Genomic DNA, 23,171 nt, shown 5'->3' on the forward strand with positions numbered 1-23,171 from the left:
ACATAAAACAAAAAAGATGAAACAGGATAACACATAATATAACATAACATAAAAAAAAATAACACGTATAGCACATAATAGAGTATAACAACATAAAATATACCATAACATAAAATGTAATGTGTAGTAGCATGTCATGCTTATGGTAAAACATAACAAAACGGTAAACATGGCCGTTGTTGTCGTGTAAAACAGAAGAGCGTCTCTGCGTGTTTGAGGAGTAACGATAATAACTCTGAGGTAAATTCCTGCTTTGCCGTGTCAACAACACAACAATGGCGGAACGCCATTTGGCGGAACGAGAGCACAGCTGCCGTCTCACGTTATCCCGTGGAAGAAACACAGGAAGTGTTGGGCGTGCTAATTCTGACCTCCATGTTGTTGCTTGAGATGCACAGGAAGTCACCGCTACCCGTCTCGCTATGTTTTACATACCCGACTCCCCCCCCCCGCCCGTCTTAATGAAATAATCCCTTTTCCCCCGAGCGGCGCTGGCCTTCCACATGCAGTCTTTTAGGCTGCATCCAATCAGTCGGAGTCTCCAGACCGGCCCCCGGGGGCCCCTGTTAGCTTATTAGGCAGCTGCTGGACTCGGGCCCAGCTGCTGCATCGTGGTCCAGGGACTAGCTTGAAGGTCCTTGCTGTGATGTCAACAACTTTGTATTGTTGAGCCACTGGTAACCTTTGTCACCCCCCCGGCCGCCCCCCCCGGCCGCCCCCAGCCCCAGTATCCACCAACATCTGTCACAATTAGCAGATTGCTGTTACGCGTCCAGGAGACTGAGCAGTAAATAAATGGACTTAGCACCTCCTCCTCCTCCTCCTCCTCCTCCTCCTGGGCCGCGTCCGCACACTCGTGCTCTGTCACGTCTCTAAATGGACGCCCTGTTCCCGCTCAGACGCGACCTCGCCGCCGCCGCCGCCGTGCGCTGAGAACTGACTGGCATTCACGGGTTAACTGATTTACAATTTGCCAGCCATGTTTCTGCTGCGCGTCGGAGGACAAGCCGAGTCGTTGTTAGCGAACACAGCTGCTTCGCTCGGCTCGGCGGGCGCGGTGGGCGTGGCGGGCGGGCGTGGGACAAAAAAACGTATAAATAGTCCGCCCCGGTCTCCCAATAAACAGTAGTCGGTGATCATACTGGCGGTTTTGGACGCTCGTGTTTAGTCTGGGTCTGTTTCCAAAGGTTTGCCCTTGATAACGTGACTCTTTTTAATCAGGATTAATCACATGTTGTCCATAGTTAACTTATAATTAACAGCAAATGCTAATAAATCACTAATACCGTATTTTCTGGCTATAAGTCGCTCAAGGCCAAAAAGCTAGAAAAAAACCTACATAAGTTGCACTGGAGTATAAGGCGCATTTTTTGCGGGTAATTTATTTTACGTGGCCGTGCTGGAGCCTATCCCAGTTGTCTTCGGGCATGCATGTTTTGGAACGTGGGCGGAAGCCGGAGTACCCGGAGTAACTTATGAATGATGCAAACCACGTGGCAAAGCGCTCTTCCCGCCAGGCCGAGGCGGTTCCCCCGAGCCCGTGATCGCGCTAGCGTTAGGACACAACGCGACACAGACTGCCAAGCGATATTCCCATGATGCCTCACTCCTTATGACTTGTAATGAAAACGGCCTCCAGGGGACGTGGCTAATCCGAGGCGGCACGCTCGAGCCGTATCTCGTTCTCCACGCTCGAAACACTCGGGGCCCCGAGGGGGGGCGGCTTTGCCACGTTTCATCAACACAGAATAAGATGGCGTTAGCGGTCAAAGTAGCCACATGGAAAGCAGCTAGCATGGAAAGCAGCTAGCATGGAAAGCAGCTAGCATGGAAAGCAGCTAGCATGCCACAATGGCGCTTATACAGCTGGGTTGGTTTCAGCATAATCATAATCATATTATGATTATGATTATGATTATGATATTTATCCTATCAAAGGTGGTTTCCTATTGTTCCAAGAATGGAAGGAAAGATTAGGTTCCGTGTTGTGGTTCCTTGGTTACGGAATTACTTTGGATTTAATGTCATTCATCTGTAAAGTCAACGTCTACTTGTTCATTGGCAGCTCATGCTTCCTTGCTTCCTTGCTTGCTTCCTTGCTTCCCTCCTTGCTTCCTTCCTTGCTTCCTTGCTTCCTTCCTTGCTTCCTTCCTTGCTTCCTTCCTTGCTTCCTTGCTTCCTTGCTTCCTTCCTTCCTTCCTTCCTTCCTTCCTTGCTTGCTTCCTTCCTTTCTTCCTTCCTTGCTTCCTTGCTTCCTTCCTTGCTTCCTTGCTTCCTTCCTTCCTTCCTTCCTCGCTTGCTTCCTTGCTTCCTTGCTTCCCTCCTTGCTTCCTTCATTGCTTCCTTCATTGCTTCCTTCATTGCTTCCTTCATTGCTTCCTCGCTTGCTTTCTTCCTCGCTTGCTTTCTTCCTCGCTTGCTTTCTTCCTCGCTTGCTTCCTCGCTTGCTTCCTTGCTTCCTTCATTGCTTCCTTCATTGCTTCCTTCATTGCTTCCTTCATTGCTTCCTTCATTGCTTCCTTCATTGCTTCCTTCTTTGCTTCCTTCCTTGCTTCCTTCCTTGCTTCCTTCCTTGCTTCCTTCCTTGCTTCCTTGATCCCTTCCTTCCTTGCTCCCTTCCTCCCTTGCTCGCTTGCTTGCTTGATTCTTTCCTTCCCTGCTTCCTTCCTTCCTTCCTTCCTTGCTTTCTTCCTTCCTTCCTTGCTTCCTCGCTTCCTTCATTGCTTCCTTCCTTGCTTCTTTCCTTCCTTCCTTCCTTGCTTCCTTGATCCCTTCCTTCCTTCCTTCCTTACTCCCTTCCTCCCTTGCTTGCTTGATTCTTTCCTTTCCTGCTTCCTTCCTTCCTTCTTTCCTTCCTTGATTCCTTCCTTTCCTGCTTCCTTCCTTCCTTCCCTGCTTCCTTCCTTGCTTGCTTGATTCCTTCCTTCCCTGCTCCCTTGCTTCCTTCCTTCCTTCCTTGCTTGTTTGATAAATAGGCTTTTAACATTACTAGAGCCCTCTAGACATGAAATAACAGCCCTATAGTTGCCTGTACACTCCTATTGCCCATCAAAGTGGGTAGAAAATAAGACATTTTGAGTTGGAGGTGGACATGAAGTGACGTCGGGGTTTCGGTGTTGAGTTTTAGCCCGGCGTGGGTCACGGCCACAAGACTGGAATAAGACTGTGAATAAGACTCCACAAGACTGTGGAATAAACTCGGAATAAAACGATGCTTGACAACATGGAGGAGAGGGAGTGTGTTTGGGCTGTGTAGTTATGAGCCAAGTGGGACTTTACCGTGTTGGTTGCATCATTTGTCTGGTGTCATTTAGTGGTCGTAACGTAGACCATAGAGGACTCTGGTCCACAATATCTGGACTTTATGTTGGAAGACACACAATGGAACTCAAACGTGTTCTGCTGACCCGTTAGGCTGCCATGACAACCTTGACTAATGTTTTTCTGCTTCTTATTTTTTTTTAATGTATCAGCTTTGGCTGCACGTCAATAAAACCTTCAGGAGACAAAATAGCTTTTTTTTCAAAGGATTTAAATATATTCACTTTATACAATATGCCATTTACTTACTTTACAATCCTACAATGGCTCTATTGAATTACTCACCCAAGACCCCCCCCCCCCCCCCCCCCCCCGGCAGTTTATTTAGACTCCCATCAGTGGCTGCAGCTTAATTAGTGGACTGGATGAAGAGTTCACCCAGAGAGCAATGCGCCACCCTCCAGGAAACACGACGTCTTTGTGCTTCCTCGCTCGCCACGCTTCCTAAATTGGTGGAAGTGAAGCACGCCGACACTGGAAGACATTCTTCCACAATCATTTCAAGTCCTGGTAAATGAGCGATGAACGATGAACGATGAACGATGAACGATGAACGATGAACGATGAACGATGAAGGATGAAGGATGAAGGATGAAGGATGAATGGGCTTTGTTGTTGTCCACATGTCAAAGTAACATTTTACTCTGCTGGAGTATTCATCTGGTTTTCTTCTGTGGTTTTTGTAGCAAAGACGCAGGATTGACCTGCTTTGCTACACGCTAGCCTTTTTTAGCCGTCTTGCTGTTTGCAAACTAGACAAAACCGCAAAGAACGAAAAAAAGACACAACCACTTGGGGCCGATCTTAACGCCGTCATCTTCCATCCTGCAAGAGTGGAAGGGGCGTGGTTGGGGCGTGCCCCGAGCTTACAGCAGGGGTTCTCGAGGGGTTCTCTGGCATTAAGTCAAGACACACTTTTATTGTTTTTTTTATATTTTTATTTTATTTACATATTTATTGAAGTTATTTTTATTATTTTTTAATGCTTTTATTGAAGTTTTTTTATTATTATTTCTTATTTAAGTCATTTCTATTTTTGTTTGTTTATTTTATTTTTTACACATTGATTTGTCATTGTTATTTTTTAATGATTTTGTTGAAGAAAAATTGAAGAACAACAACTTGAAAAAAAAACTATTTCTTTAATACCATTTACTACCATATTGATGTTACTTTTCCTCATAATATTACGTTATTCTTACAAAACTAGGACTTTTTCATTGTAATATTTTGACTTAATTGTTGTAAATTTTTTTTAATTTTTTTTCAATTTTTGTATTTTGTTTTTTAGTTTTAGGTTAAATGATATAGTTAGAACACTATGCCACTGACCCCCCCTCACTTTGGAAAATTCACAGAAAGCGCCCGAGAGATTGCAACAAACACTTTCAAAGTAACAAGCTTCAAAATAAGAGTCAGATTGATTTGTGGCGATCCCATGAACAGTTGGCGGGCCGCCACGATTCAATGGTAGTTTCGGTGACGTGTCGTCGTAGTCGAAAGTGCACCAAAATGAAGGCTCTGCCATGGTGCTGGGGCCCTGAAAAGGGCGGCGCTAGCCTCGGGACTTGATTGACGGACATTGAACGGTCCCACAACTTGTCTTCCTGTCGTAGTAAAAGCGCCGCATGTCAGAAAGAAACGACACCAAATGCCGCCCGTCCTCCTTGTCACGTCGCTGCCCCCCCTCCTGTAATTCACCAGCGCCCCGGACAAGCCTCAACGCCGACCTCTTGGCCCGCCGTCTGTCACTTTGATTGACGGGCCTGCGTGCGGTGCGTGGGGATGCATAAACGCGACGGCGACGTCTCCTCCTCGCGTTCCCTCTCGTCCTTGACTGGCGCGTGTCATTTAATTTGACGGGCCTTCCTACCTGCGGGGGGCAGCGTGTTGGCGCTGGTGCCGAAGATGCCTTTAATGACTTGCTTCTGCCTGGGGATCCTCAGGTTCAGCCAGGTCAGGTGGGAGGTCAGGTGGGAGGTCAGGTGTCTCCTGTGGGATCAGCTGGGTAGGACCCTGGCTCTGACGCCTCTTTGTGGTACTACTACTACTACTACTACTACTACTACTACTATTACTACTACTACTACTGTACTCGCTCCAACTGGGCATCATCAGACACCTAACTAGTGGCTAGACCCGTGGTGGCCAAAATGCGGCCCTGGGGCTATTTGCGACCCATGGGTGCTTTTTTAATATAACATCATTTAAGAAAACTAGCAGTAAAAATAGGAAACATTGAAAAATCATCAGTAAATATACAAGAATAAAGTCAAAATATGGTTTGTAATCTCACCAGAATATTGTTGTAATCTTGTGAAATAAAAATAACGTCTGTTTTGCAGCATAAAGTTGATGTTTTTTTAAACAAAACAGCAAATAAAGTTATAATTTTTGGAAAATTAAGTTGCAGAAAAAGTTATGAGAATAAAGGCTAAATATTATTGCAATAAAGTCATAATTGGGAATAAATCTTTTGGAAAATGTACAAATATTCTCCCAAAATAACATCATTTTGGGAGAATAAAGTTGAAATATTAAATATGTAATATTATGAGAAACAGAGTAAAGTCAAAATATGTAATAATTACAAGACGAATTAAAAAAAATAGCAAAAATGGAAAAAAATGTAGTGAGTCATATTAAGAGAAAAAGTCACATTTTATGAAAATAAACACTTCAAGAAAAAATTTAATAGTCGTAGCATAGAGATGAAATATTAAATAATTTTTTTTTAATATTATGGAAAAATGAAGAATGTTGTCATTTTGTGACAATTAGGTTATGGAATAAGTTATTATTATAAAGGAACAAAGTCCAAATATAATGGGAATAATGACATACTGTAATATTATGAGAAGAAAATGTATGCAGATTATTTTAGAAGAAAGTAAATATATGTTTCATAATGTGGGAAAAAGTTTGGACACCCCTGGTTTCGACGTTGTTGCAGTTGTTGCTTGTCAGGCGTTGACCAATCAGAGGCTTCAGGCTAGGATGATGATGATGATGAGGATGATGAGGATGATGAGGATGATGGCGGCGGCGGCGATGCGTGTTGTCAGCTTGGCGAAGGAGATCAGAAGAAGACGCGCGTTCCTCCGGGAAGCGTGTGGGCGGCTGCCGCCCACAGCTGCTGATGCGCTAAATGATTGTTTAGCTGCCATGCCCCCGACTTCTTCTACGTGTTTTTGGGAGCTGTCATGGCGGAAGCGGGGGGGGGTTGTTTGGTCTTGCCTGAGTCGTAACGCACGTTGGCGAATGAATAGTCAATTATTGCAGCATTAGCGTTAGCGTTAGCATTCCAGTCTTGCTCATACATATTTGACAGGTGGATGTAATGGAGCCGGGAATTGCCGGGAATATTCCGACTTGTACATGAAAGGACTTTTATTTTTATGCCCGCTTGTCACATGACAGACCTTTTCCCGCCCCCTCCCAAGCTTGGGTAAATGTCAAAAGCTCTGGCGGCCAAGTGTTAATGGAGGAAAAACTCCCATTTGTGACATTTGACACGTGGGAGCTTATCATTTGGCGAGGATGCGGAGAGCGGAAGGAAAAGAAACGTAAACGGAGATGGAAGGAAGCGGACGTCGGCCGCTTTGCCGCGTTCCGTATTAAGAGTCTCATCATGTTTCATTCGTTTACTTCCTGGTTCTCTCGGCCTTAATGTGGTGTTGTTTTGGAGCCTATTGCAAAAAAAAAAGCCTTCCCACGACGGAGCGTAATAAATGCTATCCTCACGCCCCCCCCACGCCCCCCCCCCCTCTTCCAAGAGCGTCATTTTGTGTCACTTTCTGCCAAGTCAATCATGATTGCTCTCCATCACATCTAATTATGGTGGAGCTGCAACGTAAATAGAAAACAGAAGCATCCTGTTATCATCTGGGCTTTTCAGGGGGGGGGGTTCTTTGAAGTGGGTTCCTTTGGGAGCGTGTATGCGCAGGTTGGTCTAAAAACAGCCCCCACCCCTTTCCTACTCGCCTGCTTCGTCGGACAGCTGCGCCCAGGAAATGGTCGCATTCCTTTCCGCCACCATTCACCGCATCAAATAACACAACAAGACGCCCCTGGAGGGAGGGGGGACGGGGGCTGGGGGGGGTGCACTTAAGCCAAAAGTCAACAGGACTTATGATTTTTGGTCTTCCTCGAATCACTGCTTTTTTTTCTCTATTTAAGCGTCCCAATACTTTTGTCCCATCTGCTGCGTGTCCGTCACCGCGTCGTCGAGCTAGCTTAACTGACACGCGGCGCAAACCCAAACAGACGTTTGTCAGTGGTCAGCTAACACGCTAATTAGATCCTCTTCATCTGGTCTCGCGCCGTCAATCAAACGTCAGCGAGCGAGGGCCAAGTGGACGAGCGAGTCATTTAAGATGTTCTCACTGCTGCCCACGCTCGATCTCCCGCTCCTTTCATGGTCTTCCTGTGTCAGACGCACACGGCAACCCCTGAAGGCATCGTGGAGGAGGAGGAGCCACATTCCAAAAACATGCTAGGTTAATTAGCCACTCCAATTTAGGTATGAATGTGAGTGTGAATGGTTGTTTGTCTATATGTGCCCTGGGATTGGCTGGCTCGCCCGAAAAATGGTTGTTTGTCTATACGTGCCCTATGATTGGCTGGCTCGCCCGAAAAATGGTTGTTTGTCTATATGTGCTCTCTGATTGGTTGGCTCGCCCGAAAAATGGTTGTTTGTCTATATGTGCCCTCTGATTGGCTGGCTCGCCCGAAGAATGGTTGTTTGTCTATATGTGCCCTGTGATTGGCTGGCTCGCCCGAAAAATGGTTGTTTGTCTATATGTGCCCTGTGATTGGCTGGCTCGCCCGAAAAATGGTTGTTTGTCTATATGTGCCCTGTGATTGGCTGGCTTGCCCGAAAAATGGTTGTTTGTCTATATGTGCCCTGTGATTGGCTGGCTCGCCTGAAGAATGGTTGTTTGTCTATATGTGCCCTGGGATTGGCTGGCTTGCCCGAAAAATGGTTGTTTGTCTATATGTGCCCTGTGATTGGCTGGCTCGCCTGAAGAATGGTTGTTTGTCTATATGTGCCCTGGGATTGGCTGGCTCGCCCGAAAAATGATTGTTTGTCTATATGTGCCCTGGGATTGGCTGGCTCGCCCGAAGAATAGTTGTTTGTCCATATGTGCCCTGTGATTGGCTGGCTCGCCTGAAAAATGGTTGTTTGTCTATATGTGCTCTCTGATTGGCTGGCTCGCCCGAAAAATGGTTGTTTGCCTATATGTGCCCTGTGATTGGCTGGCTCGCCCGAAAAATGGTTGTTTGTCCATATGTGCCCTGTGATTAGCTGGCTCGCCCGAAAAATGGTTGTTTGTCTATATGTGCCCTGTGATTGGCTGGCTCGCCCGAAAAATGGTTGTTTGTCTATATGTGCCCTCTGATTGGCTGGCTCGCCCGAAAAATGGTTGTTTGTCTATATGTGCCCTGTGAGTGGCTGGCTCGCCCGAAAAATGGTTGTTTGTCTATATGTGCCCTCTGATTGGCTGGCTCGCCCGAAAAATGGTTGTTTGTCTATACGTGCCCTGTGATTGGCTGGCTCGCCCAAAAAATGGTTGTTTGTCTATATGTGCTCTCTGATTGGCTGGCTCGCCCGAAAAATGGTTGTTTGTCTATATGTGCCCTGGGATTGGCTGGCTCGCCTGAAGAATGGTTGTGTATATGTGCCCTGTGATTGGCTGGCTGGCTCGCCCGAAAAATGGTTGTTTGTCTATATGTGCCCTGGGATTGGCTGGCTCGCCTGAAGAATGGTTGTCTATATGTGCCCTGTGATTGGCTGGCTCGCCCGAAGAATGGTTGTTTGTCTATATGTGCTCTCTGATTGGCTGGCTCGCCCGAAAAATGGTTGTTTGTCTATATGTGCCCTGTGATTGGCTGGCTCGCCCGAAGAATGGTTGTTTGTCTATATGTGCTCTCTGATTGGCTGGCTCGCCCGAAAAATGATTGTTTGTCCATATGTGCCCTGTGATTGGCTGGCTCGCCCGAAAAATGGTTGTTTGTCTATATGTGCTCTCTGATTGGCTGGCTCGCCCGAAAAATGGTTGTTTGTCTATATGTGCCCTCTGATTGGCTGGCTCGCCCGAAAAATGGTTGTTTGTCTATATGTGCCCTCTGATTGGCTGGCTCGCCCGAAAAATGGTTGTTTGTCTATATGTGCCCTGTGATTGGCTGGCTCGCCCGAAAAATGGTTGTTTGTCTATATGTGCCCTGTGATTGGCTGGCCACCAGTCCATGGTGTACCCCACTTCTCGCCCGAGGACAGCTGGGAATAGGCTCCAGCACCCCCGTGACCCTCGTGAATGAATGAATATTTTGGAGGTGCTAGCCATGCTAACGCCACACAGATTCTAGCCCAGATCTCCTTTGGTGTTGTTGTTGGTGTTGGAGGAACTTTAGTTGTGTGCGGCTACGGATGACCTTTGGTGGAGTGCTGCCATATTGTTTTTGCAGTAAATGGGATTGACGCCGCGGACACACTCGCACAGCAGTGCACCCCCCCGCGTGACGTTAGCGTTGCCCTCCATTACCACGCGCAGCGCCAGAGGAGACGTGGAGATTACTCGCCACACGACCTCTGTCTGTTTGATTCCCAGACCTCCGTTTCTACCGGATGCCCCACATCTCATTTGAAAATCCTGCGTCGGAATGCAAATGTTGATTACCTGCCGCCAGCCCCGCACGGGGTGACCTTCCCGCCTCGTTCAGGACCCCCCCCCCCAACGGCCCCCCCCGCCTCACTGTCAAACATGGAGGCCGCTCCTCCTCCTCGTGAAGTCTGTTTGTTTGGAGCAGCCTGAGGTGCGGCCTGAGACACGCTAACGCGCTACTATGCTAGGATTTTATGCAAATGAGCGCATGATGGACGCGTCGGTGTCGTATGTCAGCTGGGGGGGGGGGGATAACAGGCGATGATTTCAATTAGGGTTCCATTGGTCACCACTCGGTGGTGTCCTACTCCCACATGGCCAGCAGGTGTAGCAGCGAGCACTCACAATGCAGAGTGGATTCATGAGTGGGCTTCATCACATGATCCCGTTTCATGTCCTTTGGTGGGAATCCAACATGCAGGCTCGTGTTTCAACACTTGCCACACATCTCTCTTAGAACCTGGAAAAGGAGATGTTTTTTTATCGTCAGATTATATATATTTTATAATAATAATGTTATTAATATTAATTAAAAATTGTTTATTCATTTAATTAATTAATAATAATTATTAAAATAATTATTATATATTATATTATATATTGTGTGTATATATAAAATATATAAATATAAAAAAATGTAATAATAAATTAATATTAATAATAACAATCATAATATATTAAATAATTATAAAATATAATATAATATATACATATTTATTATATATAATATTATAATATAATACAATATAATTATATAATATAATGATATAATATCATATTATGATATAATATCATTATTATATAATATAATAAAGGGGAAAAATGAACTGAAAAGCATGAAAGTGACGTCCTCGTTCTGTGACGACGTGTTTTTCCGCCTGCATCGACTTCCACACATCATAACATAATTCATGGGAGTATGTATTTAACCTCCAAATATGTCATAACCCGAATAACGTCACGGTAATTCATTATTATGTAATTATGTAATTCATTTTGGATTCATTGTATTTTTGCCAAAGCGAAAGTAAAACAGTCGTAAGCCAAAAATGTTTTTGTGTTGGATCTGCTTTTGGAGTAAATAACATCTGTCATGGTTCTGACCCCCCCGCCCCCCCCCCCCAGGAACCTGACACCTTAGCCAATATGTTTTTAGGGCTGGTGGTCACAGATGGTCGGCTGACTTGGCTTCTCGGGTCCTCATCATGTGTCAGCAGACCCAACTGGGAAGTGATGCTGGATTTTTTTTTTTGTAACCCCCCCCCCACGACCCCCCACGACCCCAACGTCTTCCCAGAGCCATTTTTGCCAAAGGTGATATTTTAGTGGTCAGACTGGAAGACTAATTTGCAGCGTTAAAGACAAAGAGCCAGAAGTGGTCCAACCCTCGGGTAGCGTAGCGTTTCCAGGCGCATGCAGAATCAAATATTGAACGAGTCAAAGCCATATTAAATATTGGGAATATGGCCGCCGGCTCCTCGGCTTCAACAACTCTTTGGAGTGTGAGAACTCCCGAGAGCCATGACGACACATCTCCGTGTTTCATTTCCACCTCGCAGCACGACCGTAAAGAACTATTCGTCGGCCATATTGGACTCGGCATGAGGCCTCGGCGTCGCCTGCTGGGTGAGCCATAAACGCGGCGACGTCGTCATCCCGGGCTTCCATCATTTACTCCGCCTGGAACGTTAAAGCCCTCTCGTTAGACATCATGTTCTTCTGTGACGGGAAAGAAAGAGCTTCATTTCCTGACGTATTCACCTTTAAATATGAATTTGCTTTGGAAAAATGATAATTCCCCCCCCCCTCCAATTTCCTCTCTGTGGTAACGCAGTGGGAGCATTCCCACGGGAAAGGGATTCCTGGCTAATTCTCCGCTTGCGTCTGACCTGTTTCCTCTCAGATGACTTTTAATTTGAAGGCAGGAGGGTAACGGGAGATGAATCCAATTTCAACGCGGCCTTTGCCATGGCTACCCCCCCCCCCCCCCCCTCATTAAAGGATGCTTTATTGATTGTAAATAAGCTTTGCAATTAATGGACGGCTCAGACGGGGAAACAAAATGGAGGTTGCAATATGTGACAATCCTAAATTCTACCGCTGATACTCACTAGGGTCGTCAGGGTGCTGGAGCCTAACCGGGTTGTCTTCGGGCGAGCCAGCCAATCCCAGGGCACATATAGACAAACAACCATTCACACTCACATTCATACCTATGGACAATTTGGAGCGGCTAATTAAGTTAGCATGTTTTTAGGGAATTTTCTCTGAAGAAATAAAGGATAATTAAGGATTTTTTTCAGAAAAAGTGGAAAGTAAGGAAAAATGGAGAACGATCATGAAAATAAGGCAGTTTTAGTTTAGAAAAGATATTGGAAAATTATTATTTTTTTCAGAATTTTTTTTTCGGGAAAATAAAAAAATAGGGAAATTTGTTTGAATTTAGGGGAAAGGTGAATTTTTCTGAATTTTTTATTTTATTATAATAATAATAAAAATTATATTATTTTTATTTATTTTTACTGAAAAAGAGGGAAAATAAGGGAACCTTTTCTGAAATAAAAATGGGAATGTGAAGGAGAACTTTCTGAAAAATAATAAAAAAATAAAAAAATAAATAATAATAAATAAAAAATAAAATAAAAACAAAATAAATTTTGTCTGAAAAGAATGAAGGGAAAATTATGGAAAATATGGCGTTTTTTTTCAGAAAAATATACAGGAAAAGGAAGGGATTTTTGTCTGAAAAAAGTATGGAAAATATGGGATATTTTTCTGAAAAAAATAAGGCAAAAAAGGGATATTCTGATTTTGCATTAGCACCGCCTCCACCCTCCAGAACTCCACTTCAATATTTTTATTTTTTTTATTTTTTATTTTTTCCAATGCAAATGTTAAGTATGATGGAGTCATCGGACAGGAAGTGTACGTGCCTTAAGTGTCTGGCGATATTGGAACTGTGATTATGGTGCACCGGGTCGGATCGAGTGGGAATGAGAGATGCGTGCACTCCCTCGGATGAGACCATTACTCTCCCTTCCCTCTCCGGCCGTGGCTTGGGAATATAAAGAAGCTTTACTTCCTCGGCATCCTGTCCACATTAGCCCAGCAAATCAAATGTTTGTTGACGTGCTTCCAGACGCTTTTCACGCGTCCGCGTTTTCATCTCGCATGCGTCGTGCACTCAAAGGGCCGCTATTGTTCTCGGATATGAATTATTCTTTTATTAGCGATACTCTCACGCCGTCGTAGCTTGCAGCAAAAAATTGCTTTTCCCACAATGCAGCGTGATGATGACGGATTTTCCTCATTTTACCACTTTTTCTCAGACACATGTCTCTTTTTTTTTTTTTTTTTAGCTGAATTTTTCCACATTTTCCCACACTTCACAAAAACGGTTGCCTGGCAACAAGTCCAAACACACAGCAAAATACTACCCGCCCTGGGAATCTGGATCCAAAGGCAGAAACGGGGAGTGTGGCGGTCGGATGCCGACGCCTCCAATGAAGAAACGGTTTCACAATTCCAAAAATATTCTTGAAAAGCAAAAATGTGGTATTATTATATTTATTGAAGAATATTTTTTTATTAATTTTATTTAATTTTTTGTATTTTATTTATTTATTTTTTGCACTACAGAAAAATGCAAAAAATGGGTGATGATGCAACTCTACAATAAAATAGAGCAAGTTCAGCGCAGCTGTAAAAGCGGCCACCAGGTGGCAGAAGTTTGTTTTATAAGAACTCAAGAACGCAACTTTCCCATAGTAAAACTACACGGCAAAAAGGATTTTTCATGTAAAACAACAGTTTTTTATTGTTGATGTTGTGGCATAGTTATTTATATATTTTGGCTAAATATAGATGGCTACATATAGATGGCTAAATATAGATGGCTACATTTGTGTCAATCATCCATAACCAAGATGGCCGTGGCGTTCCGTTGTGGCCATACATTTTTTTCTCCCTATTTAATTTCAGTTTTCCATAACATGGAATCATTCAGGTCTTTTTTCTTTTTTTGTTTTGGACCCCAGGTTGCCGTGTGGTCCGGACCACCCCCCTCCCCCGGTGCCGCCATGTTCAGGAACAGCTTGAAGATGCTGCTGACGGGGGCCAAGGCCAACCGCAAGAGTCGCGGCAGCGGTGAGTCGCCACGTCGCTGCTTTTCACACAGGAAGCTCGTCTTCCGGCTGGGCTTTGCTCGCTTGCGTGGAACAGTCCTCGTCTTTTTTGGCCTCCGGAGGTTTCTTCCTCTTCCTCCTCCTCCTCTTTTAGTGCTCGCTGTCCTACGCTGAGCTATCAACGCTGCACTTGAACTCACCGTGTCGGTGTTTGGTAACAGGAGCTCACTGCGTGTTCCCGAGCGTACCCAACGGTACCACTGCATCCCGTTGGAAGACTCGGGGAGACTCAGACCCCAAACACATCTTGAAATCATCCGTGGGGCATTTTCCCACTCTGCAAACAATCCATCATGTCCAAAACAAATAAACCCAAGTACAGTCAAGCTCCTGGTTTCAAACACCCTGGGTTTGGTTTAAAAAATAAAAAAAAACAGGTAAAATTTTGATTAAAATTTTGCCTGTTTTTTTTTAATTTTTTAATTTTTTTAATTATTTTTTAATTTAAAATTTTTTTTTTTACAGTATTGCGTCCGTTTGCCCTGTATACCGTATAATTCAGTGAAATCGAGTCACCAGGAAAAACACCCAATGAGTTGCTGACTCACCGTCTGTGCATTTTTGGAGTGTGAGTGCTAAATAAGCCACCATGGGGCCAAAAAAAAAAAGCAAAAAGTCGAGAAACACTATTGGATGTGATTAATAAATGGAATATTTTGGTAGTTAGAGCCTAGTAAACCTGTTTCGCACCTTCTAAATATGTTTTCTTAACATTATTAGAGCCCTCTAGACATGAAATAACAACCCTATAGTCACCTTTACATTCCTCCAGAATCACAGTTTGTGTACTTCCTGTCCCGTACTCAACCATGCCTGTCAACTTTTGCATTATTATATCACGGAATGACGGGAAAATAAGACCTGGAAAATTATTTGCTAAAGTAAAAGAAAACAAGTGAAAATTCAGTGGAAGAAATTTTGAAAAAATTGGAAAATTAAGGCTTTTTTTTCAGAATTTTTTTGTTTTTGTTTCTGCCAAGATCCTTATTGATAAATGGAATATTTTGGTACTTGGGGCATAGAAAGCCATCTAAATATAATTTTAAACATTATTAGAGCCCTTTAGACATGAAATAACACCCCTATAGTTTTCCTTTACTGTTAGCCAACCATGAGAGGGCAATGATTTACTCCAATTTTGAGAGGTTGTGTTATTTTTCTCTATGAAATATGATTTTTTGGGTGATATGTTTGGTTGTGGATGAATTGTATTTACATGATGAAATATGGAGAAGAAAGGTTTGGGCTTTGGTGGAACCTTTTGGAGGGAATGATGAACGTAAACAACGACCTGCCCGTATCTCCATGCGGGCCCTTGGACCCCGCCCATGGATTCCCGCTCAGTATTTGTTGTGACAGACAAGCAACTTCAGAGAGACGTGTCGTATAAAACGAAGCAAGGTCGGTCGCCATGGAGAGCGAGGGGGGTGGGGGGAGCGAGGGGGGGGGGGGGGGTGTCTGCATCAGCAGCCTGACAGGGCAATTAGAGCTTGTGGCATCAGTTGATTGGAAAATGAGAAAACGGGGTCGGAAGGTGGGCTTGTCTTGACGAGCGCTTGTTGCTCGTCTAATTAGCAAGATGGCAGCACGCGCTCGTCCTCACGCCGGGTACGCGCATCGCTTTGGATGGGAGAAAGAAAAACCAAGTAGGAAAAGTAGCAAGAACTATTCTGGGGGGGCGTGACCCAGCTTGATGGGAAATGGCATGCCACCCCCCCCATCATGACGACGCGCTAATTGATGGCTCATTTTGCACGGCGGCGGGCGAAGCTAATTAGAGATCACACGATGGGCAAACATTCAGCAGGTGTGACAAAACGCCACAAAGCCGATTATTGTCACCCTTCAAACTGCGCCTCCGACCACCTGGGGGCTTCTCGGGACCCCCCCCCCCAAACCCCCCCCCCACTCTCACGAGCTAATTGGGAAGTCATTTGCACTATAAGGAAATTACTCAAATCTATGGGGAAAAAAATCTGCATTTTAGTTAAATACATAAAAAATGACATGAAAAATGAAAAATTAAGTCACTGAAATAAATGTAAAAAAATGTATCAATTTATAAAAAAAAAAAAAAATTAAGTCAAAATGTAAAACCAAAAAATAATAATAATAAAATATATGTCATTTGCTATATTTGATGAGGGCAAATCAATCCAAGCAATGAAAAAAAAATCAAAAATCTATTATAATAGGTCAATAAAAACCAAATTGAATCAATAATAATATTTTTAAAAAAAATCCAAAAATAAAATCTATGGACAAAATTTTTTCAAAAATTATTTTTTTTCATTCTCGATCAACCTGACGGTCAGCAACAAATCCATAAGCCACTTTTAATATTTAGGATCATTCATAATTCATGACTTGCTGACTTTTGCTATTAAGTTAATAATATATTCAATATGTTTATATATATTATATATATTATATATATATTCTACTCCTGCACTGCATCCCTGTTACTCGGGAGGGACAGAATATTAGAAACAGTACCTGGAGTAGGACGCAGACAGGAAGCGTGGCACCACTATCGAACACACTCTGGCCGCAATCCACCGAGCGACAGATTGGCGCCCGCTGATCCGCAGGCGCTTCCTTCCTGTGTCAGCGTAGCGAGGAGCGGCACGAGCGGAAGGAACGTGTCACGTTTGGATCGATCATTGATAAATGCTTGCGTTTTGGCATCGAACTTGGGTCCTCCTTATCTGCCAACTGGGGTCTCCTCGCTTCAGCTTCTTTTTGTTTGGAATTCCTCTGTTGACGTTTGTGCAGGGACAACGGCGAGCCGGCCACCCGCGCTCCGAACCTCATGGCGACGCACCTGTGGCCTTTGGGGCTGGGTAACCACGGCAACAAAGCTGCAAGCGGCCCCCTCGTTTCACCCCATCAGCCACAAAAAAAAAAAAAAATCCCTTCTTTCTCATGGATGCCGCCTCTGAGACGTTGATGAGCCATTTCAGGCTTCGCTACACAACTTCAAACTAATGCATTATAATGCATTATATGCATTATAACACAATTAAATGAGTTAATATGAGCTAGCTAACAATGGACGTCAAAATATCCTCACAAAAAAACTAAAACAACAGCAACAGTGTTCCATTAGCATTAGCATAAACTGCCGTTTATATGAACCAAGCTACAGTCATATTATTATTGTAGCGGCTAACACGATGTCTCGCTAACCGCGCGTCTCAGCGACGTACAAACAGGAAACGTTTCCATGGTCGTGACGATGGCGAAAGGGAAGTGAGCGCTCCAAATTTACCATCAACACGTGGGCAGTGTAGCGTGTGGGTACAAAGAAGAAGAAGAAGAAGCGCTCGTCTCCTCCTCCTCCTCTTCCTCCTCTTCTTCTTCTTCTTCTTCCACGCTCTGATTGTGGCGTCATGGCCGTGCTTCCTGTTGTCCCACTTTGGGCTTTCATCTGACTTTATACGTGGACTTCATACTTTCATACTTCATACTTCATACTCACCTTTATGAAACGTCGGCTGAGATATTGACTCCTCACGGCCATCAGCTGTCATGCACTAAAGTCATGTGACCGCCATGGAGATATTATTTTCAAAAAGGACATTAAATATAAACCAAAATTAAAATGACAGTTGTGTAGAAAATAAATACACATTCCAAATGACTTCAATAATATTGAAAAAAATATTAAAACAAATAAATGACTTCAGAGTGTAAAAAAAATCAAAATCTGAAAATTGTGAAAAATTGTAAAAATCAATAAAAAATAAAAATGACTTCAGTAAAAGTGAAAAAATACAAATAAATAAAAATGACTTGAAAATGCAAAAAAATATTACCTTCAATAAATGTGTAAAAATAATTGAAAAAATAAATAAAAAATTCAAATCACTTAAATAATAATGACAAAAATATTAAAACAAATACATGACTTCAAAGTGTAAAAAAATTATATAAAAATCTCAAAAGAGTGAATTTTTTTTAAAATGAATAAAAAATAAAAATGACTTTAGTAAAATTGTAAAAATATAATACAAATAAATAAAAATGACTTGTAAATGTAAAAAAATATTACCTTCAATAAATGTGTAAAAATAATTGAAAAAATCAATACAAAGTTCAAATTACTTAAATAATAGTGAAAAAATATAATATAATAAATAATAATATAAATAAAATAAAAATGCATTTTTACAATACGACAAGGGGCAGTAAAAAAAAAAAAAAAAAAAGGCTCCCGGGGCCACACTTTGGACACTTCCAGCCCCCTCCAGCAGGGGGCGTGGCCAGGACTCATTCACAATAATGAGCTGTTGAGGCCGGGATGAAGTCCGAGCGATACTGGGATGCTTGCTGATGAACCACTGAAGGAATTCCACAGTGGCTGAGGGAGAGTTATTGCCGGAGGAGGAGGAGGAGGAAGAGGAGGAGGAGGCGCGAGCATGTTATGTTTTCCCGTGTGTTTGTGCGTGTCAGCTCAAGCGCGACTCGCTGAGTGGATGCGTCCTGACACCTGGCGCTCGCCCTCCCTCGCTGCTCACATTGTGGAGAGCTCTCCAGGCTGTCTGGACCATCCTTCACCTCCTCCTCCTCCTCCTCCCTCCATCTTTTGTCCTCTCTCTCTCGCTCTCTCTCTCTCTCGCTCTCTACGTTCTTCACCCACCGCCTTTTTTCCGTCCTTGCTGCCGTCCGCTCCTTTTGTGTGGGATCTTCTTCCTCGCTATGGTGCAGGATTTTTATGGCTGGGGGGACCGAGGCGCCGGGCTGACAAAGGTGAGCTGCTGAGGAACGTGCTAGGAAGGGGGATGAAGGGATGAAGGGATGAAGGGGTGATGTTCTCAGCTGCTTGATGGCTTCTGCGGAGGCTTTGCGTGCGCCAGCGGCTCTCGGCGTGGGCGTCTTAGTCCGAGCTTTGAAACATTCCATTCACCTTTTGATGGACGTGATGCCACACCTTCATGCCGGGGGTCTGCAGGTCTGCATCGCTACTTGGAAAACTGTCTCATGCTGCGTCGCTTCACTGGCCACAAAAAAATGTTTTTTTTTGGGGGGGGGGGGGTACTTCAAAGTAGCGCTTACTATTGCATTGCATACTATTTCATAATATTTACAAGCTATTGCTCGTATTGTATTGTATTGTTTTCTCACTCTATGGTTATCATCGTATTTTGTCATCATCAGTACCTTTTATGGAATTGCATCACCATAAAAAACATGAATTTAACCCCACTCTCCGCCGCCCCCATTCCCATGAAATTAATAATGACCATAAAGCAATTTGATTAATTAATTTTAAATCTTTTTAGTCAATAAAAACAACCAATCCAACGTAGATATGCTAGGAAGTTATTTATATTTATCTTATTATTAAATCCAACATAGATAAGTTTTTTATTATAATTATTAATAGCGGCATTTTGTATTGTAATATTAATAATTTCTAATACATAATATAAATATAATATATATTTCTAAGTTGTATATCGTGTTGTCAATAAAAAAAACGAGCTTGGCGCCACAAATGGACCCCAAGAGGGACCGCTCCATTAGGTGCTAAAATTCCATTTTTACCAAAGTAAAGACAACAACAACAACAACGTATCCCACCGGGCATGTGCAGGTTGTTGTCATTATGGATTGCAACCCCGTTACAGCACACCTAGTGGCCAAGTTGGAGAATCGCAGCAAACTCCTCCATGAATTCCTGCCTTGCTAAAGGTGCTTTAGTCGTTCCTTGACTTGGGAGTTTTGGTAGGAAAGGAAAAGTCAGGAATCATCCTTCCCGTGTGTTTCCCAGAAGAAAAGGAGGAAGAGATGATCTTCAAAGTGCCAGCATGACCAAACTCATCAGGCTTCACTAAACGCCAGCTTAGCCTCCACTCCAACGCAAGCTTACGTTTGCTTCTCCATTCATCACCTCCTCCTCGTCCTCCTCCTCCTCCACACCCTCGCTCTCTCATCATCATCATCCTCCTCTCATCTGACTCCCCCTCATCTTCCTTATTTGTCAAGTCCCCCTCAGTACGCCCGTCCATCACCCACTTAAAGTGGCTGTTCCTATCTGCTCCACGCTGACACCTTCAGACGTTTCTTTCATGACAAAGTGAGAGTCCGAGAGGAACCAGGAAGCAGCACCACTTCCTGGTTGAGGGTGAACAGGAGATGACTACCTTTGCTTTTTTTTACTCGGGAAGGAGAAGCACAGACGCACTGAAATGTTAGACTCAAGAGGAAGCAGATTGTTGGAGTAGGTCTTTGTCTTAGCAGGATCATTTCTGGTGGGGGAAGTTCTGAAGTTAAGAAGTTCTGAAGTTCAGAAGTTCAGAAGTTCTGAAGTTAAGAAGTTCAGAAGATAAAAATAGACCAACGTTGTTCAATCCCGACTCTAAAGTCAACTCCTCTGTCCTCAGCCAAGCACTCAGACACTAAAGGTTGGTTGAGTAGAAACCCAAAGTGAAGATGAAAGCTGAAAGAAACTAAAGTACAGGGGGGCCCGATGGATGGATGGATGGATGGATGGATGGATGGATGGAAAGACGGGTGGATGGATGGATGGATGGATGGAAAGACGGGTGGATGGATGGATGGATAGATGGAAAGACGGGTGGATGGATGGATGGATGGATGGAAAAGACGGGTGGATGGATGGAAGGATGGATGGATGGATGGATGGAAAGACGGGTGGATGGATGGACAGACAGGTGGATGCATGGATGGATGGAAGGATGGATGGCTGGCTGGAGAGACGGGTGGATGGATGGATAGATGAATGGACAGACAGGTAGGTGGATGGATGGATGGACGGACGGACGGACGGGTGTGGATGGATGGATGGAAGGATGGATGGACAGAGAGGTGGGTGGATGGATGGATGATGGATGGACAGACAGGTGGGGTGAATGGATGGACAAACAGGTGGATGGATGAATGGACAGATTGATGGAGAGATGGATGGATGATGGATGAATGGAAGGGTGGGTGGGTGGATGGAAGGGTGGGTGGATGGATGGATGGAAGGGTGGGTGGATGGATGGATGATGGACGGATGGAAGGGTGGGTGGATGGATGGATGGAAGGGTGGGTGGATGGATGGATGATGGATGAATGGAAGGGTGGGTGGGTGGATGGAAGGGTGGGTGGATGGATGGATGGAAGGGTGGGTGGATGGATGGATGGATGATGGACGAATGGAAGGGTGGGTGGATGGATGGATGGATGGATGGATGGATGGGTGGGTGGATGGATGGATGGATGGATGGATGGGTGGGTGGGTGGATGGATGGAAGGGTTTATGGATGGATGGATAGAAGGGTGGGTGGATGGATGATGGATGAATGGAAGGGTGGGTGGATGGATGGATGTGTGTTTTAGCCCCCCCCCATTATAGTAGTTGTAGTTATGTAAAGGCTGATGTTTGAATTGTCTGTGATGCGTTCAGGTGACACGAGGTGGAATATCTGCAGGATGTGTCCTGAAACTATCTGCGATGATCACACCGTGCCGTGTGTGGCGGCCATGTTTGTTTGTGGCCAGTCCAGGAAGTGCAATCAATCACTTTGGCCTCTTGCTGTCATCATCCTGGGATGTTTGAGGAAAATTGGAGAAAAAGAGTTAGATGAAGACTAGATGAAGTAATGTTTCTCCACACGGGGAACATTTCAGTGACGACGTCAAGCGTAGGAGGTGTGGACGGAGGTCCAAATAAGGAGGCACCTGCTCGGAATGAAGTGGACGGAGACCAAAATGTTGGTTTCTCAGCGAGCTTCCACTGGTTTCCGTCCGTCTATTTTTGCCGCCTGCTTCTCACTTGAGCGCCGTGTGATGTAACAAGTCAGCGATGTGTCGGAAGCCTTGCCAGCTTCTATTGATGCCACCCACTTGGTGCGGCGACACCGCTTCCCTCAGCCTCCCGTGGAAAAGTGGGTGTCTTCGGCTTCTTCTTTCTTCACCTTACATCTTCTTTGTGGGAATATCTTCCTTGCTTAGTACGTCCGTGAGGCCTCCAGCCTCCAGCCTCCAGCCTCCGTCCGTCCCTCATCCATCTTTCCATCCCTCCATCTGTTCAGGACTCTTCTGTCCTACCTGTCCATCATTTCCATCAGTCTCTCTCTTCATTCCTGAATCCCTCCATCAGTCCGTCCATCCGTCATCAGTCCATCTGCCTGTCCCGACTTCCTGTCTATGAAAATTAAAAATAGTGTTATTCATTTAGTTTTTATTTATATTATGTGTTTGAATGTTTTAAATATTTATATGACTAAAAAAATACTAACAAAATTAAACCATTTGTTAATTTGTTATTATTTTCCAAAAATTTTTTTTTTATTAATTTACCTTGTATTTTTTACATTTATTTTATATTTTAAATGTTTCTTATATTTTATTGTTTTACTAAACAATAATAATAAAATAAAATCTTTTAAAAAATTCCAAAACACACTTAAAAAAATTAATTTTTGAAATTTAATTTAGATTTTTTAATTAATCTTATTGGTCTACATGTTTGATATGTAGATATTATATGAAACAAATATAAAAAGACCCGTTATAAAACATTTTTTTTCAAAATTATTAATTTTTTTTAATGTTTATTTTGTTCAGATGTTTGATGTATTTTTTATTCTAAAAAAAATAATATAAAAATGAAAACAATATGGCTACATTAACTGCAATGTGGCCCAGGGTGAAAACCGGTTGGACGCTCCTGGTCCAGGATCATCCTGAGTCCATCTTGCCTCCCTCCATCCAGTCATCTGTCCATCAGTCCATCAGTCTGTCCATCCGTCCAATCGTCAGTAAATGGGTCCCCCCCCCCCCCCCCCCCCCCATCCTCCCATCATTGTGGGACTCCATCCATCCTTCTTCGTAGTAGTCCCTCCGTGCCTCCATCTGTCCATGGTTGTTGTGACGCACTCGTCCCCTGTCGTGTGCGTCATCCCTCTGGCCCGGTGCCTCCATGTTGCTGTCTGTTGCCCCCCCCCCCCCCGTACACCTCGCCTAGCGACCCGGGTCATCCTTGGAC

General features: G+C 44.0%; 1 protein-coding gene across 8 annotated transcripts in view; it reads left to right on the forward strand.

The window, feature by feature from the left end:
- The window catches only part of tanc2b (tetratricopeptide repeat, ankyrin repeat and coiled-coil containing 2b), a 98,131-nt gene that overhangs the window by 7,961 nt on the left and 66,999 nt on the right, over nt 1-23,171 (forward strand). For 4 of the 8 annotated variants that reach the window (XM_058078122.1, XM_058078125.1, XM_058078123.1 and 1 more), the window contains one exon: nt 14,024-14,132. In XM_058078122.1, the coding sequence (XP_057934105.1) occupies nt 14,066-14,132 (67 nt within the window). In that variant the 5' untranslated portion in view covers nt 14,024-14,065. Of the gene's footprint in view, nt 1-14,023; nt 14,133-18,258; nt 18,923-23,171 lie in introns of those variants that run through there. The other 4 variants (XM_058078119.1, XM_058078120.1, XM_058078121.1 and 1 more) reach the window with 3 other exon arrangements.

This window comes from Doryrhamphus excisus, chromosome 7, assembly GCF_030265055.1.
Source record: "Doryrhamphus excisus isolate RoL2022-K1 chromosome 7, RoL_Dexc_1.0, whole genome shotgun sequence".
Classification (NCBI taxonomy): Eukaryota; Metazoa; Chordata; class Actinopteri; order Syngnathiformes; family Syngnathidae; genus Doryrhamphus; species Doryrhamphus excisus.